General features: G+C 44.4%; 1 protein-coding gene across 1 annotated transcript; it reads left to right on the top strand.

Moving 5' to 3' along the window:
* Positions 1-246: 246 nt before the first annotated feature.
* LOC308512426 (cyclin-Q-like) lies at positions 247-2,786 on the top strand (the record flags this gene model as incomplete). Its single annotated transcript, XM_081082181.1, has 2 exons — positions 247-1,004; positions 2,783-2,786. 2 exons carry the CDS (start codon positions 247-249, stop codon positions 2,784-2,786), a joined length of 762 nt encoding a protein of 253 aa, XP_080938307.1.
* Between the last annotated feature and the right edge of the window lie 14,166 nt (positions 2,787-16,952).

The raw sequence follows: 16,952 nt of genomic DNA, 5'->3' as shown, positions 1-16,952 counted from the left end.
TTTGACAAAGGGAGGCAAAAGCATAGAATGGAGTCATACAGTCTCTTCAATAATTGGTGGTGGAACCTGGATGGCAGTCAGGCCTAGGCAGGGCTGGGTAGGTGGGGCGGCGCGGGGCGGGGCAGAGCGCGGTGGGGCGGGGCGCGGTGGGGCGGCTGCGCACTGGGCTAGGACTCTGCTGGCACAGGCACTGCACTGGAGACTCTTGCCCTTCCCGCGGGGTCTGGGGCCTCCCAGCAGGGCCCCATGGAGGACCTTAGCCTGGACAGCTGCAGAGAGGAGGACGCGGCGCCAGGCGCCAAGGGGTGGCCCGAACCCCAGGCGAGGGTGCACTTCCGCGTGACAAGGTTCATCATGGAGGCAGGTGTCAAGCTAGGGATGCAGAACATTCCCCTCGCCACCGCCTGTGCCATTTACCATAAGTTCTTCTGTGAGATCAACCTGGACGCCTATGACCCCTACTTGGTCGCCATGTCTGCCCTTTACTTGGCTGGCAAAGTGGAAGAACAGCCCCTGCGAACCCGTGACATCATCAACGTGTCCAACAGGTACTTCCACCCAGGCAGCGAGCCCTTGGAGATGGACTCCGTAGTCTGGGTGATCCAGGACAGCATTGTGCAGTGCGAGCTCCTTGTGCTGCGGGTACTGCGCTTCCAAGTTTCCTTTCAGCACCCACACAGGTACCTGCTCCACTACCTGATTTCTCTCAAGAACTGGCTGAATCCTTACAGCTGGCATCGGACCCCCATCTCCGTCACTGCCTGGGCCCTGCTGCGGGACAGCTACCGCGGGGGGCTGTGCTTCCGGTTCCAGGCTCAGCACATAGCGGTGGCGGTGCTCCACCTGGCCCTGCAGGTCTATGGGGTCCAGGTGCCCGCTGAGGCCATGGCCGAGAAGCCATGGTGGCAGGTGTTTAGTAGAGACCTTACCAAGCTAATCATTGATAACATTGTGTCTGATCTCACTCGCATTTATACCATGGACACAGAGATCCCCAAAGACAAGCCTGGGACACTCGGCTGCCAGGGGACAGCGCCACCACATCGCCCTGAGGGCCGGTCCCCAGAGCACTGGCAGGGAGGACTGGTTTTGTGCTGCTGGAGACAGGCCGGTGAAGGCGATGACATGCTGCCACTTTGATTCTCAGGCTTTGACTCTCCCTGGCAGCCAAGGTCCAGATGGGGATGGGCGCTGCACCTCCCGCGGGCAGGAGGGTGCCGCGGGCAGGAGGGTGCTGCGGGCAGCTCTGAGGCCTCCGTGTCTGCTTTTGTCCTTTGAAAGGACGCAGACTACAGCCGAGGTTTGCGATCAGTGGAAGGAAAATCAAAGAACGGATGGGACTGTGCCCCAGGGGATTTTTTTAAAGGCCAGATTTAGAGAAAGTATGACTCAATTATCATAGAGGAAATTTTATTTTGTTTCATTGAAGATATTACAAAGCCAAAATAAAAACATAATAATAATTGGTGTTGGACTTTTAGCACAGATACATGCAAAAAAAATTAGTCTAGACCACCAACTTACACCATACACAAGTATAAATTGGGAATGAATAAAGGACTTAAAAGTAAGTGGGTAACCATTAAAATCTTAGAAGAAGCAAAATATCAGGCATCTGTCTCAGCAATACCTTTACTGATACAGCTCCTAGGGCAATGGAAACTGAGGAGAAAAGAAACAAATGGGACGACGTCAAATTAAAACACTTCTGCAGAGAAGAAGCGGCCAACAAATACAACAACAACAACAACAACAACAACAACAAAACAAGGAAGTCCACTGCCTGGGAGAAGATATTTGCCAATGTTATATCAGATAAGGACCTATTCTCCAAAATTCATACTGAACTCATCCACTAAACAAAAGGAAGATCAACATTCCAATAAAAAACTGGGCACCACCACCATGAAGGCCCCTTCTGACTTATGGTGTCCCAGTTCCTGTGATGATTATTACAGCCACACAGGAGATGGGTATGATGGGGGCACGGCAATTACTGCAACAGCCGATGGGACACCCCTGTAAGAGGTCCTGAGTGTGGTGCTGGCAGCGATCACAGGATACACCATGTATGCAAGAGAGAGTGAATCATGCAGTACAGTAGCTCACCTGATTGGGCACTTGGGGAGTCAGAGGGGAAGCCCCTGTGACAGAAAAATTAGACACTGAAAATAAAAATGATAAGGTACAGACAATATTTTATTGTAAGCAATTTGGCTTCTGTTATTTAAGAATGACAAAAAGCAAATGGTAGGTTTGGGGGAAGCATCAAGAATTGTAGGTACCATTATGAAGTTTCAGGATTGGAGGCAAGGTTTGAATTGTACAAGGTTGCTTCCTAAGTGCTGATTTAAATTACAATATACTTAAATGTTTAAATTTTACATATTGTATTGTTAACATATTCAGAATATAAGCACAACCAACAGACCAACAGAGGCAAGACACTGGGAGTGGGTGACAAGAACAAGAGACAAGAGATAGAGGAAGCCGGAGGGAAGGTCAGTAGAAAAAAAGAAAGAGACATATATATTACTTTTGGTAAAACCTTAAACACTAACATTACAAAAAATTTTCAGAAGAACGTGTTCTCCAACATGGGATTTCTTGTCTGATTTTACTACAAACACAGAAAAGCAGTCTGTTTGGATGGTGAGTTATATTCATGGCCCTAAATTTCCCAGGGTGTCTATGACCATATGTGCATGAAGTCTTTGAAGTGAACTGCATACAAAATGAAGCAGTGTGTTATTTCGTCATGGCATGCGGCCCTGTTTTCCAGGTAGGAAGGGTAAACAAATGAGGTATTCTCCTTGGAAAACCTAAATGGATAAAAGGATTGAAGAACCTCTGACAAGGCTGCAAAACAAGGATTCCTCCAGCTCTGTGGCCCACACTTTGCCCCCTAAGATACTGATCAGGAGCAGGCCGATCCCACTGGCCCCAGGAGGAAGAGGAGACCTTGGGGAAATGGGAGATGGTGGTGAGCAGCAACAGGGCAATGTGGCGTGGCAGCACAGCAGCCTAGGCCTCGGCATGAGGAAGATCCGCAGACACCTGTGGAAAGGAGTATAGGAAGAACATGTCATGCCAGCCCCTGTTGAGGGGCAGGTGGAAAGGCCTGAAGGTGCTGTGGGTGGCCTAGAGGGAGAGTTCAGAGGAGGGGCTGAGGTAATCTGCTTTGACTCTGAGTGACAGTGGACATGCACACTCCCTCCTCCTGCCTAAGCCCCCCTGCCTGAGCTGAAATTGCACTGCCCTTGTTGTACTGGTAGTTCCTGTCTCAGGCACACACCCTGCGGCCCTGGTGTCACAGGCTGTATCCCTCCCAGCATCCAGGTGTCCCTGTGAGAGAAAAATACTGGCCCAGGAACCTGGCAGCACACCAGGGGAGAGCCCCGGCAGGCCCTCCTCACCCGTCCTGTCCACTCACTCAGGGCCATCATCCTCTCATAGTACTTCAGGGGATTGAGCCACAGGTCCTTGCTGATGATCTGGTAGGGCAAAGAGAGCTTGGTCAGGAGAACACAGGGACCCAAATAGAAACCCAAGCAGCAGGCGGACACAGGAAGCTGCATGCTGGCATGGCCAGTGACATCCCACCTCAGCAATCCTGCCAGATGCTGTCACACTATGGTCAGAGAACCAGTAGAAGAAGCTGGTGCTGCTGTCCTGGAGCCTGTGGCTGTAGACTTCTCGTTCACAATGCTGGTACCACTGAATGGGAGTGGCACGGGACAACCTGTATCCTGCAGGAGAGGGGTATGTGAAGCTGGGTACATCACCTTCCATCCCTGCCCACCACCAGCTGCAGCCCATGCAGGGAGCCTCCTCTTACCCGTGAGGGTGTTGAGATACTCCTTCACAATCACATGGTTGCGGAATTAGGGGTTGCTGCGGAAGTACAGGCTAATGGTGCAGCAACCCCAGGGATGCCTGACTTCCCTCACCTGCAGAAGGAAATGGATCCAGGGAGTGAAATCGCAGCCCAGTGCTGCCGCCTGTAGCTGTTTTCAGGGACAGGCCATTTCCCCACCTGCCCTCCACTACTCCTTGGAGCAGGTGCACTTACCTTCATATCAATCACATGGCCGAGCATATTTTTATCTTGGACGCTGATCATGGCCAACATCTCTGGGTGGTTGACAAACTGCTTTGGGTCAAGGAGCCTGCAACCTGGGAGCTGGGCATGGACCAGCTAGAAAGAGCAGCCTGGCCTGGCCTCTCCTTCCCTTAAGGCCACTCTTTCCACATAAACGGCAGAAAGGGGCACAGCACCACTCTGTTTCCTGACAGACCCTGATGCCCACCGGACTGCTTTGTGCTGAGGGCTTGACAGGTTACACATCACACATTCCTGCTTCTGACTGAGGAACTGGACATAGAGACGGCCTGTAAGGCAGCATTAGTTAGTCCCAGAAGAGCCCGTGCAACACAGCCCTGTCTGTGGGCATCAGCCCCTGGTGTATGCGTGCCTCTGCCTTGGAGCTCTGCCCCTGGACCCCCTGGTAATGCTTCTATGTTGCCTGTACAAGACAGAGGGTGTCTCCAGGATCCTGGGCCAGACCGGGATGCACTGCCCCTAGCTTGTCCTCAATGTTCTTTTCTAGGGGAACCATCCCCGCTTACACCGTTCTCCTGCACTGTCCCATGCTCCTTGTGATCCTGCTCCTCTACCCTCAAGGATACAGCTGTGAGCCAGAACCCAGGGATGCGCCGGATATTGAGGCTTCTCCGTTTGAAATAGGGCTTGAGCCTCTGCCGAGTCCTGCACCTGAGCCGAGAGAAGGCCCTGATGGCTTGCTCGTTCATGGGATCCATCTCCAATTGAAGGGCCTGGAGCACCTCCAGAGGGGACCAGGTTAACTTGGCCCCGGGCCCTGACTGGGCCTGCTCCTGCTGCACTGGCTCCTCTTCTTCTGGCTTTGCTTTGGCCTTGGACTGAGGCTCCACCTCTCCCACCTGTTCCACTGCCTCCATGGTGCACTTCCCCTCCACCTGCAGGACAAACTGCTCCCCTGCAATTAATTGCTCCTCCATCCGCCCCTCCTCCTGGTGGTCACTCCCTTGCGGGTCACCTTGATCCTGTGCCTCCAGCCTCAGCTCTTCACTCACCACCTCCTCCTGCCTCCCCACCTGCAGATCTGGGAAAACCTCCTCACCTGCCCACTTGGCCTGCCATGGCACCACCTGCAGAAGGCCCTCTGTCCACAGGATAAACTGAGCCTGTGCCTGGAACACCTCCCCCAGGCCCTCCTTGTCTTCCCCTTGCTCCTCACTCTGGGTTCCCTGCTGCACCTCACTCTCCTCTCCCTGCACACACTGCTCTGCAGCCACCCAGTCCTCCCCTCTCCCGCACTCAAGATCAAGCCCAACATCCTGGCCTGTGTCCAACCTCAGCTCCAGGGTCTCAGCCTCCCCCACCTGCATGAAGTCCTCCCACTCCAGCCCCAAAGCTTCCCTCTGAACCTCCTGTGCCCTTGTGTCCTGGGTATCACCACTTCCCTGCACCGAGGTGAAGCTGAAAGCCTCCTGGATCATCCTGCTTGCCCTGTCCTTCCTAGTGCAATGGCCCTGGGGAGCCCTGTGAATCCTCAGGCGCCCTGCAGCTGAAGGCCCCCTAGTGGAACTGAGAGGAAGCACGCTGCCCCCAGGAGCCCCTCAGTCTCCCAACACAGCCTGACTCTGGATGCCCCCTGGCTCTGAGACTGGTGCTGTGAAGGAGCAGGTGGTGCAGAGCCTGCTGAGTCCAGGCAAGGTGCTTGCTCACTGGTGCATGCAACCAGGCCCTGGTGTGCTGACTGGGTGCACACTGGGCTCATGCACAGGCGCTGGTCATGTGAACATTTGGTACAGAAGGCACCTAGCCAGGCCCAGCCTGCTGTTTCTGGTTGGGCTCCTCAAAAGCCTCCTCCAATCACGGATGGGGCAGTGGGTGTCACCCTGCGCAACCCCGCCCCTCACTCAAAGCTCTGGTGTAGGTAGATGGTAACTGGGAGGTATCCTCTTATCTCTTCATTAGCCAGAAAACGGAGATTTTGAAAGCTTAGAATCTTGACCTGACTGAAAAGAAGGAAGAAATGGTGGAACTTGAAAATGACTTCAGGTTTTCTCACTGTGCTGAATGAAGTCAAAAACTGCTGCAGTGAAATATTTTACCCGTTGTTCTCCCCGCATGAACTACAATAATAATGTGCTTTGTGTTGACATTTACTGCTGTGTTGCTGACAATTACCTGGAAGAGAAGTTAAGGGGATTCAATGGGTTGGAAAAAGTTGAGCTAAATCAGAAAGCAGGTCTAATTAAGGAAGTTTATTCTCTATCTATCTAAAGACACACACACACACACACACACACACACACACACACACACACACACTTATATTGCTAAGGTGACTCGTGCATGTGCCATACTTTTGAAGCTCTTGCTGGCGCCAATTGCATGCATGTGTTTCAAATCTTCATTGTCAATCAGAATTTGGTTGACACTGCTATTATAGAGAAAGGGTAAATAGCAGTACTAAAATATTTCTTCTAATTAATCTCCTTTCAATGGGCACAAATCCATGCACCTGGCCACTGGTATTCTAATAGTGGCAAGATATCATCCGTGACTACTAATATTCTATTGGGCCAGGACATGCCAAATTGGTCAAACATATCTATATATATAAAAGCGTAAGCGACATTATGAGTGGTTGGTACTATGCACACCGACCACCTGGACGCAGACGCTCAACACAGGAGCTTCCCCCAGGTGGTCAAGGCTCTCCCACAGCGAGAGCATCACTCAGCCAGAAGGCGGGCTAATGGCTGGAAAGTGCAGCTGTGACAGAAAGAGCCTCTGCTGCCTATGTGCCTATGTGACAAGGCTAAGAAGCAGTGGTGGCAGGTGGAGTGGGGCTTGGATGAGCGGGAACAGAGCACCTGGCTCCAGCTTGGGCTCCTGCCCGGCTGTCTGCCATTTCGTGCACTGCTACATCCCTCAGGAGGTGTCAGACCTAACCTGGCAGTCCCACATCTCCCAAGGGGTCCCAGATTGCGTGAGGGTGCAGACTAGGCTGTGGGACGCCACCGGTGCTTGAATTTCGTTCACCGGGCTTCTAGTCATTTTATTATTTATCACCAATTTAGCATGGTTCTCTTCTAATGCTGAATAATTTAAAGGTATAACCTGAATTTTGGTAATGATGGCCATTCAGATTTTACTGCTCTTTAGCGGTATTATTTAATGGCTTATATGAAGGGCACTAATCTCCCTCAAAATATGAGAAATATTACATGTCCCACAAACAGTACTATGTTTCAGTGCTAATTCTTTCCACTAATGCCCCTAAGGGAGCCTTTCACTAATTTTCTTTGCTCACTAGCTCATCCAAAATTGAAATGGGAAGGCTGCTTGTCTATATTCAAGTGCAGAGGCATATTCTTCTTAACTACACTGATGCTATCAATACTTTCAATTTTCCAACATAATTTATAGTGAGGGTCTCTATGTTAGACTTTAAAACATCTCTTTACTAATATAAATAAGTCACTTTTAACTTATTTCTTCACAACTATGTGCACGCTCTGATTTAGCAACTTTCAATGCCTGACTCTTTCAAGTGTCCCTTTACACCCTACTTTTCATTAAAAACAGGCCATCTGAAACCACACTGATCACTTTTCAACCTGTTGTGATAATTCAGACATTCCTTGGGTTACGTTGGTCTCGAAGTACATAAGTTTTGTGGTTACGTTGCCATTCCCCATTTATTTATTAAAAAAAAAAGTTTGATATTTCTACGTATGTACATATGTGCTTTATATTTTCTTATTATTCATTTACCACAAGAAAGGTCAGCAATTGTTATGTTTCTTCTAATTTTTTTTTACTGTTGCACACCATTACTGCTGTGTATGTGTGCTCCATGTGAGTGACATATGTGCTTATGTAGGTGGGTTCTGACTTCCGCGAATATTGCATTACATCCCACTGCAGGAACGCGTCAACAATGTAACGCGAGGAACTACTGTACTTGTATCCTATTGATTAAGATGTAGTTATTTGGTCTCCATATTTCTTCAATACGTATATGATTGTTGGAAGTACAAATTATATCTTTATATATTAATGTGTTAATTAGAATTTTCACTCAATAAAAATAAATGCCTTGTCCTTACAAAAAGATCTGGCCTTATAATTGAATGGCCTAATACATATTAGAGTAGGGCATGACTACCAAATTTTCTCAGAAGAACATGGGTTGAAATGAAGAGTATATCCTGCCTACCCCTACTTGAAACAAGAGCCTTAGTTGAGCTCCATCATGATCCAAACAGAAACAGAAACAGTAAGATACATGGCAGGTTTCTGTTACTATACGCCTACTGAGCATGCCTCAGTGCACATTTCCTGACGGTGCTATTGATCAGAATGTGCACTCACAGGACATTAGGACCTTCATGCACAACTCCATCCTGAAACCACATGAAAAGGAGCGTATTGGACAAGAATGTTAGCAGGGACTTTACAATGCAGAGGGATTCTGAAGAAGATTGAAAAAGGTGGCAGAACCCTAGCCAGTTTGGAACAGTGGACAGATCACCGACCTTCATACTGAAGGGCCCCAGTTTCGATTCAGGTCAAGGGCACTTGCCTGAGTGTGGGCTCAATCTCCAGTCTGGGGCTTGCAGGAGGGAGCTGCTCAATGAATTGCTCTCATGACTGATGTTTCTAACTCTCACTTGCTCTCTGTTTCTCTCTGAGATAAATAAAAATATATTTAAAAGAATGGTGGCAGAATAAGTGGATGCTACAGGGACATGCTCCCAGGAACAAACTGATATTCCAACTAAAATACAGAACAACTTCCTGAATAATCAATGGAAAACTCACAGGAGAGAACCCTGACACCCAAGGACCGAAGGTGGTGGCCACTTAGACACTGGTAGGAGGAGAGGAGGCTTGAAGGGGCGGGCCTGACACCCACAGAAAGCAACTGAAGTCTCGGAGAGATATCTCAGCTGTGGAGGACTGCCACTGAGAACTCTGGGTCTAATCCCCAAGCTGGGCCTCCTAGCAGAGAGCACCAGAACTGAGGAGGGTACCCATATAACCTGTGGATGTGAATAGTAGCAGGGCACTGTCTGCCAGGGAGAGACAGCTAGAAATTCAGGTATCCTCTTAAAGAGCCAGCGCACAAATTTCCCTGTGGAGCCACACAGCTTGTGCCCTGGCAAAGGGAGGGTGAAGTGGACTGGAGCTGTGAAGGAAAAAGCCAGAACTGGGGAGTCAAGGGTTCCAGCACAGAAGACAGACACTTCAAGTTTCCTTGGAGGAGTCATTTCCTCATGCAGCAGAGAAAATCTTTCCCATGCAGACATTTGCCTTTCCTGGAGGGGAGACAATTAACACACACTACTGGGAAACACCTTGCCCTGAGGACACTTAAGAGATTATAAATAACAATAAACCTACACACAGAGGCAACTGCCCCACCCTGTTGAAACAAACACTTGCTATAACCTGAGGACCATTGCCTTGGAGGCAAGTAAAGTTGGAATCCTATCAGTCTATAGACAGAGGAGGTCTCTGGAGGCTTTGAGTCTTTGCCTGACCTACTTAGTCAGAAACATCCTTTAACAATATTCTGCACTAGAGACTGATAGGCAGACAGGTCTACCTAACTTGTCACCACAAACCCACACAGAAAGCCAGAAAGAGGAAATAAATAAACAATCCTCAAATGAGAGAACTGGAGAATTCTCCAGATATTGAGAGAGATGAAGCACAGAGAAGACATTTATCTGAATCTGACTTCAGGGTTATGAAGGTAAAAGAGCTCAACAGCATATAAAAAGATATAGTGACTATGAAAAGAAGATATAAAATGACATAATACAAATAAAGAACACATTAGAAGGAATAGGCAGATATTAGGGAACGCTGAGGATCCAATCACTGATTTAGAACAGAGTTAAAAATATCACCCAATAAAAAAAGACAGAAAAATTAAAATTTAAAACAAACAAACAAACAAACAGGAGGGACACTTACATAACAGTATTAGAATAGCCAGTGTGCCAAAAGAGGTAGGAGGGGAGAAAGGCATAGAGAAGGTCTTTGAAGAAACAATGGCAGAACACTTACCTAACCTGGTAAAGGAAAATCCCACACAAGATCAAGAGCCAAAGAGAACCCCAAAGAAGAAGTACCCTAACAAACCCGTGATCAGACACATCATAATTAAAATGCCAAAAATTAAAGACAAAGAGAGAATCTTCAAGGCAGTAAGATAAAAGAAAACTGTTAGCTATGAAGGAGTTCCCATTAGGCTGACTCCTGATCTCTCATCAGAAACTCTACAGGCCAGAAGAAGATGGCATGAAGTACTCAAGTTAATGGAAAGCAAGGATCTGAGACCAAGATTACTATATCTGGCAATTCTTTCATTCAAAATAGACGGTCAAATACAGAGCTTCCTAGACAGAAAAAGGCTGAAGGAGTACATCATCTCCAAGCCAGCTTTACAAGAAATGCTACAGAGATTGCTGTAATGAGAAGGAGAAACAGAGACAGAAACTTAGCCACACAGAAACGAAATGGAAATAAATAAATAAATACCTATGAATAATAACCCTAAATGTAAATAGGTCAATGCTCCAATCTAAAGGTGTAGTGGAGCAAAATGGATACAGAAACATGATGCAAGTATATGCTGTCTACAGGAGCACCATCTCAAAACAAAAGACACACACAGGATGAGAGTGAAGGAATGGGAAAAATTTCCATGCAAATGGAAAAGAAAAAAAAGGCCGAAGTAACAATACGCATAACAGAAAAAATGGACTTTAAAATAAAGGCCATCACAAGAAACATAAAGGTCACTACATGATACTAAAGGGACCAACCAACAAGACGATATAACCCTAGTAATCATATATTCAGCCAACATAGGAGCACCTCAATATATATATCTCAAACAAACAAATAAACAAAAAATCAAAACAAACAAAAATTCTAGAAGACTTTAACAGAGAGTGTGACAAAAGGATAGTCACAGGAAGGGACTTTTATCACCCCTCTGACATCACTGGATAGATCTTCCATATGAAAAAATAACAAGGATGCAGAGCCTCTAAAGGACACACTGGATCCATTAGATTTAATTGACATTTTAGAATAGCGGTTCTCAACCTGTGGATTGCGACCCCTTTGTGGGTCAAATGGCCCTTTCACAGGAGTCGCCTAAGTAAAGGGTGTCCCACAATTCACGCAAGAAGTAATTTTGATAGAAAACAAGGTTTATAATTAAAAACTGTACATTTTTATTGATTCATAAAGAAAGTAAAAGAACTGCACTTGGAAAACTACAGGACATTGAAATGGAGATAAAGATATCAACCAATGGATTCATATACCATGTTGATGGGTTGGTAGCCTTAACTTCATTAACATGTCCATACTACCCAAAGCAATCTATAGATTTATTGTAATCTCCATTAATATACCAACAGAATATTTCACAGACACAAAAAAATCCTCGAAAAAATTCAAATGGAGTAAAAATAGTCTGAGCAATCCTGAGGAAGAAGAAAAAAGTTGGCGGGCTCACAATACCAGATATTAAGCTATATTATAAAGCCACCATTCTCAAAACTGCCTGCTACTGGCACTAGAAAATACATATACTCCACTGAAACAGAACAGAGAACCCAGAAGTGGACCCAAGTCATTAGGCTCTATTATTAATTTACAAAGGAGGAAAGAGCATACAATGGAGTCAAGACAGTCTCTTCAATAAATGTTAGGAAAATTAGAAAGATACATGCAAAATAATGAAACTAGACCTCCAACTTACACCATTCACAAAAAAAAAACAAAAAAAACTCAGAATGGATCTACTTAAACATCAGATGAGAATCTATAAAAAAAAACTTATAAGATTGCCTATGTAGCAATATATCAGATATGTCTTCGCAGTATCTTTATTGATACAGCTCCAAAGGCAATGCACACAGAGGGGAAAATAAACAAGTGGACTACGTCAAAATAAAAACCTGCACAGCAAACAAAATCCTGAAGAAAACAACCAGAAAGCCCACTGCATAGGGAGAACATATTTGCCAATGGTATCTCGGATAAGTGTTGAATCTCCAAAGTTTTCAGGGAACTCAAAAAATTAACAATAGGAAGATAAACAATCCAATCAAAACATGGGCAAAGGACCTAAATTAACACTTTTTAAAAGGAGACCTATAAAAGGCCAAGAGACATACGAAAAATGCTCAAAGGCACGAACAGTCCAAGAGATGCAAATCAAAATGTCAATGAGGTACCATCCACACCTGTCAGAATAGCTGTCAGAAAAAAATCAACAAACCACAAGTGCTGGTGAGGATGCAGAGAAAAAGCGACCCTTGTGCACTGCTGGTGGAAATGCAGACTGCTGCAACCACTGTGGAAAACCATATAGAGATTTCTTAAAAAATTAAAAATGGAGCTCCCCTTTGACCCAGTGTTCTCTCTTCTAGGTATATATCCCAAGAAATGAGAAAGGCCAATCAGGAAAGATATATGCAACTGTATGTTCATACCAGCCCAATTTACAATAGCTAAGAATTGGAAACAGTCTAAATGCCCATTAGCAGATGCACGGATGAATAAACTGTGGAACATCTATACAATGGAATACTCTACTGCTGTAACAAAGAATGAACTCGTATAATTTGAAACAGCATGGATGGACTTGGAGAGCATTACACTAAGCAAATTAAGCCAGTCAGAGGACGATAAATATCACATTATCTCACTCATTTGTGGAATATAATGAACAACATTAGCTGATGAACAACAAGACATCCAGACACAAAGAAGCATTGATCACACTGTCAAACCTCAGAGTAAAGTGCTTGAGGCAAAGACCAACAGTAGTATGTGTGTGTGTGTATGTATATGTGTGTGTGTGTGTGTGTGTGTGTGTGTATGTGTGTTTATTTATGTATGGAGGGCTAATGAACTTTGACATGAACTTTGATATTCAGCAGGGCTGAAAATCAGCATTATATTACACGGCTGTTGGCAAAATGGCTGACGGCAATCTTGCTAACCTGATGATTAAACTTTACTACTGATATGCCTGTCTTCTTTGCTAAAGGGCATATATGAGAAACCTACAGCCAAGTAAATGAAAGCTGATGGGTGCTGCATTTCAGAGAGCCTCTCCCCAAGAGAAAAAGGTCTCCGCCTGGCTCCCCAATGCCTTCTAAATTTATAGTTGTTGTCTAGTGTATTCATTTTGTGCAGCTCCTTTCCCAGATCCTGAATCATTGCAGCAAAAGGTTGCAACATTCTGGCGCCCAATGTGGGACATCTGGAGAAGAAGTCTCACCAGAGCAAAAAAAGAAGACTGTCAAGGGCATGTACCTTGGTTGCGGGGACATACCCAGTGGGGACTGTGCAGGAGGCAGCTGATTGATGTTTCTCTCTCATTGATGTTTCTAACTCTCTATCGCTCTCCCTTCCTCTCTGTTAAAAATCAATAAAAATATCTTAAAAAAAAAACCACAAAAAAACTCATTCAAGCATTAAATCTCACCATTAATAAGACACGATAAGTAAAAAGATAGTTTTACTTAATCTGTATGCATTACAGCATTGGCCAGCATATCTCTCTCCAATTGGTATTTCCGAAAAGAAACCAAGTTTGTAGCACTATTTAAAAGAAAGAAAAAGGCTTTTAAAAGAAACTCCATAACTGTGGCCTAGAAATTTCTCTGGAAGAAGAAACGGAAGGAGATTCCCTTCAAATATCTAGAAAACTGCATATAAAAATAAATGCATCAGGCCTCAAAAAGAAAACAACTTGCATTATGCTTTCCTAAAAAAAAAAAAAATATGTCAATATACTCAAAGACTGATAGCAGAAATCCAATTAGTGTCATTCACTGTCCCCACCCAATGAGAAAGGAAGATAGGAAATAAGCCTTGTTTTAGACTGATTTAAATTAGCAAATGGAAATAAAAGAATATTCAGGGGAACATAGTTGGAATAGGCAGAAACCTATTCCTGGAGAAGTCACTGTTTTTACTGATAGTTCATATCATGGTAAAGCTGCTTATACTGCAATGAATTCAGACCAAGTCATGCAGACCAGTCATACTTCTGTGCAAAGAATCGAATTAGAAACGACCAAGGCTGACTTGCAGGATTTCCAAAAGCCTCTTCATATTCTCTCTTTATCTGCTTATGCTGCTGGCTTGGTAAACAGAACTGCAACTACTCAATTTCAATGGCTCAGTGACCGAAGCCTTTCTATACTATTTGAACAAGTCCTGGTCCTTTAACAAAAGGAAATGAATATGCCTGTCAGTTAGTTATTTTATTAAACAAGTCACAGAATTTCACAAGCTTTTACATCAGCCTGCCAAAATATTGTACAGCCGGCAAAACAGATTATGAAGAAATGCCCTCCTTGCATGTTACATCTACTACAAGGGCTCTAAAATCCCAACTTGGAAAACAAAAGTGGTGGAATAGTGAAGACATCTCTTGTAAGTAGACCACACCAAGCCTTAATTACTTTAAATTTTACCCTTGTAATGCTGATGGCAAGACACCCATAGAATTACACTGGTGTCAGAATAAGCCAAAGCAAAATGGTCTGGTTAAATGGAAAGGTACCGAGTCTGGTTTAAGGAAAGGTCCCTTTATTAATCTTTGGTCAAGGATATGCTTGTGTATTTCCAGAAAACTCCTCCAAGCCTGTGTGGATTCCTGCAACATGAATCTGAGAGAGGAACTGACCAGAGTACTCCAACTACAGATAGCAGTGCACCAAACAACATGCTGAGGAGACAGAGGAGAAACATCTAGAGATGGGGGATGGTGACCACGCCTTGCCACGCTAGCAGTCATCAGCTGTGCCTATGTGCCGGTGGCTCTTGACAAAGCCCAAAGAGGTCAGACCTGCATTGTCATTTCTCACCGTTTGCCCACCATCCAGAACTCGAACATCATTGCTGTCATGTCACAAGGGAACAGTGACTGGAAAGGGACCCATAAAGAACTGATAGCCCAAAAAGAAGCCTACTATGGCAAATTCCTTAAATACCTGAAAACGATATTTAAAAGGACATGAAAGAACTCAATCCTTTTCATTGAATCTCCTTACATTTGCTTTTTAGAATAACCAATATTGTATCTCTTTCTTGTTCTTCTATGTTTTCTTCCAGTCTGAAGAAGCAGAATCACAAGTCTTAAAAGAATCTGAGCCCAGTGGATGGCATACACCTTTCTAAATTACTTAAGAAAACAAAAAGGGGGAAATGATAGGGTAAAGACCAAAAGTAGTTAACATATCAATGGGAGAAGTCCCACAGAAGGCGAATGGACTTTGATGTTCAGCATGGCAGAAAATCAGCATTTTGTTACCCTGTTGTGGGAAAAATGGCTGAAGGCAACCTCCTAACATGAAAATTCTTCTATTGTTTACCAAACTTTACCATTGATATGCCTGTTTGCTTTGCTAAAGGACAAATGTGTATTCAAGTAAATAAAAGCTGTTTTGTCCTGGGCTTCAGAGTGCCTCTCCATTAGAGAAAAAAGCCCACAGTACACAAAAAGAAAGAGATAATAAAGGTAAGGTCAGAACAGAAATAAATGACGTAGGGATGAAAAAAAAAATAATACAAAAGATCAATGAAACCAAGAGCTGGTTCTTGGAAAGAATAAACAACATTGATGAACTTCTAGTCAGGCTCAGCAAGAAACTAAGAGAGAGCACCCAAATAAACAAAAACAGAAATGAGAGATGTGATGTAACAAACGACCCCACAGATATACAAAGGATTGTAAAAAATTACAATGAACAACTCTACTACAACAAACTGGACAAGCTCAATAAAATGGACACATTCCTACAAAAAGACAAGCTTTCTAAACTCAATCAGGAAGAAGCAAAAATCCTGAACAGACCGATAAATACTGATAAAATTGACACAGTAATCAAAAAGCTTCCAAAAAACAAAAGCTCTGGACCAGATGGCTTCACAGGGGAGTTTTACCAAACATTCAAAGAAGAAGGAAAACCAAACTTTCTCACACTATTTCAAATATTTCAAGAGGATGGCATACTCCCAAGCTCTTTTTAAGAAGCCAGCATTACCATAATCGCATAGGCAGAAAAAGACACTACAAAGAAAGTGACTTACAGGCCAATATTCCAGATGTACATTAATGCTGCAATCCTCAACTAAATTCAGCAAACTGGATTCAGCATTGCATTAGAAAGATCATACACCATGACCAAGTGGGATTTATTCCAGGGATGCAAGGATGGTACAAAATCAGCAAATCAATGAACGTGAAACATCACATAAACTATTTGAGGGAGAAAAACCACACAATCATATCAATTGGTGCAGAAAAGGCATGTGACCAAGTGCAACAGCCTTTTCTGATAAAAACACTCAGCAAAGTAGGAATAGCAGAATCATCCTTCCACATAATAAAAGCCTTATATGACAAACACACAGCCAACAACATACTCAAAGTGCAAAACAAAAACCATTTCCCTCTAGGACAGGAACAAGACAGGGACGCCCATTTTCATCATGCCTGTTCAACACAGTACTGGAAGTCCTAGTCAGTGAGAGCACACAAGAAAAAGAAATAAATGGTTCCCAAATTGGAAAAGAAGAAGTAAATTGTCATTATTTTCAGATGACATGATACTGTACATAGAAAACCACAAACACTCCTTCAAAAATTTAATAAACTTTGAAAATGAATTTGGCAATGTAGCAGACTACAAAATTAACGCCAAGAAATATAAAGCATTTTTACACACCAATAGTGAACTTACAGAAAAGGAGATTGAAAAAAGGATCCTATGTATCATCCCACCAAAAAAATTAAGACACCTAGGAATAAATTTAGCTAAGGAGGTAAAAGACCTACACTCAG

This window comes from Myotis nattereri (genome assembly GCF_964212035.1).
Source record: "Myotis nattereri genome assembly, chromosome: Y".
Lineage (NCBI taxonomy): Eukaryota > Metazoa > Chordata > Mammalia > Chiroptera > Vespertilionidae > Myotis > Myotis nattereri.
This window is presented reverse-complemented; position numbering and strand designations above follow the sequence as displayed.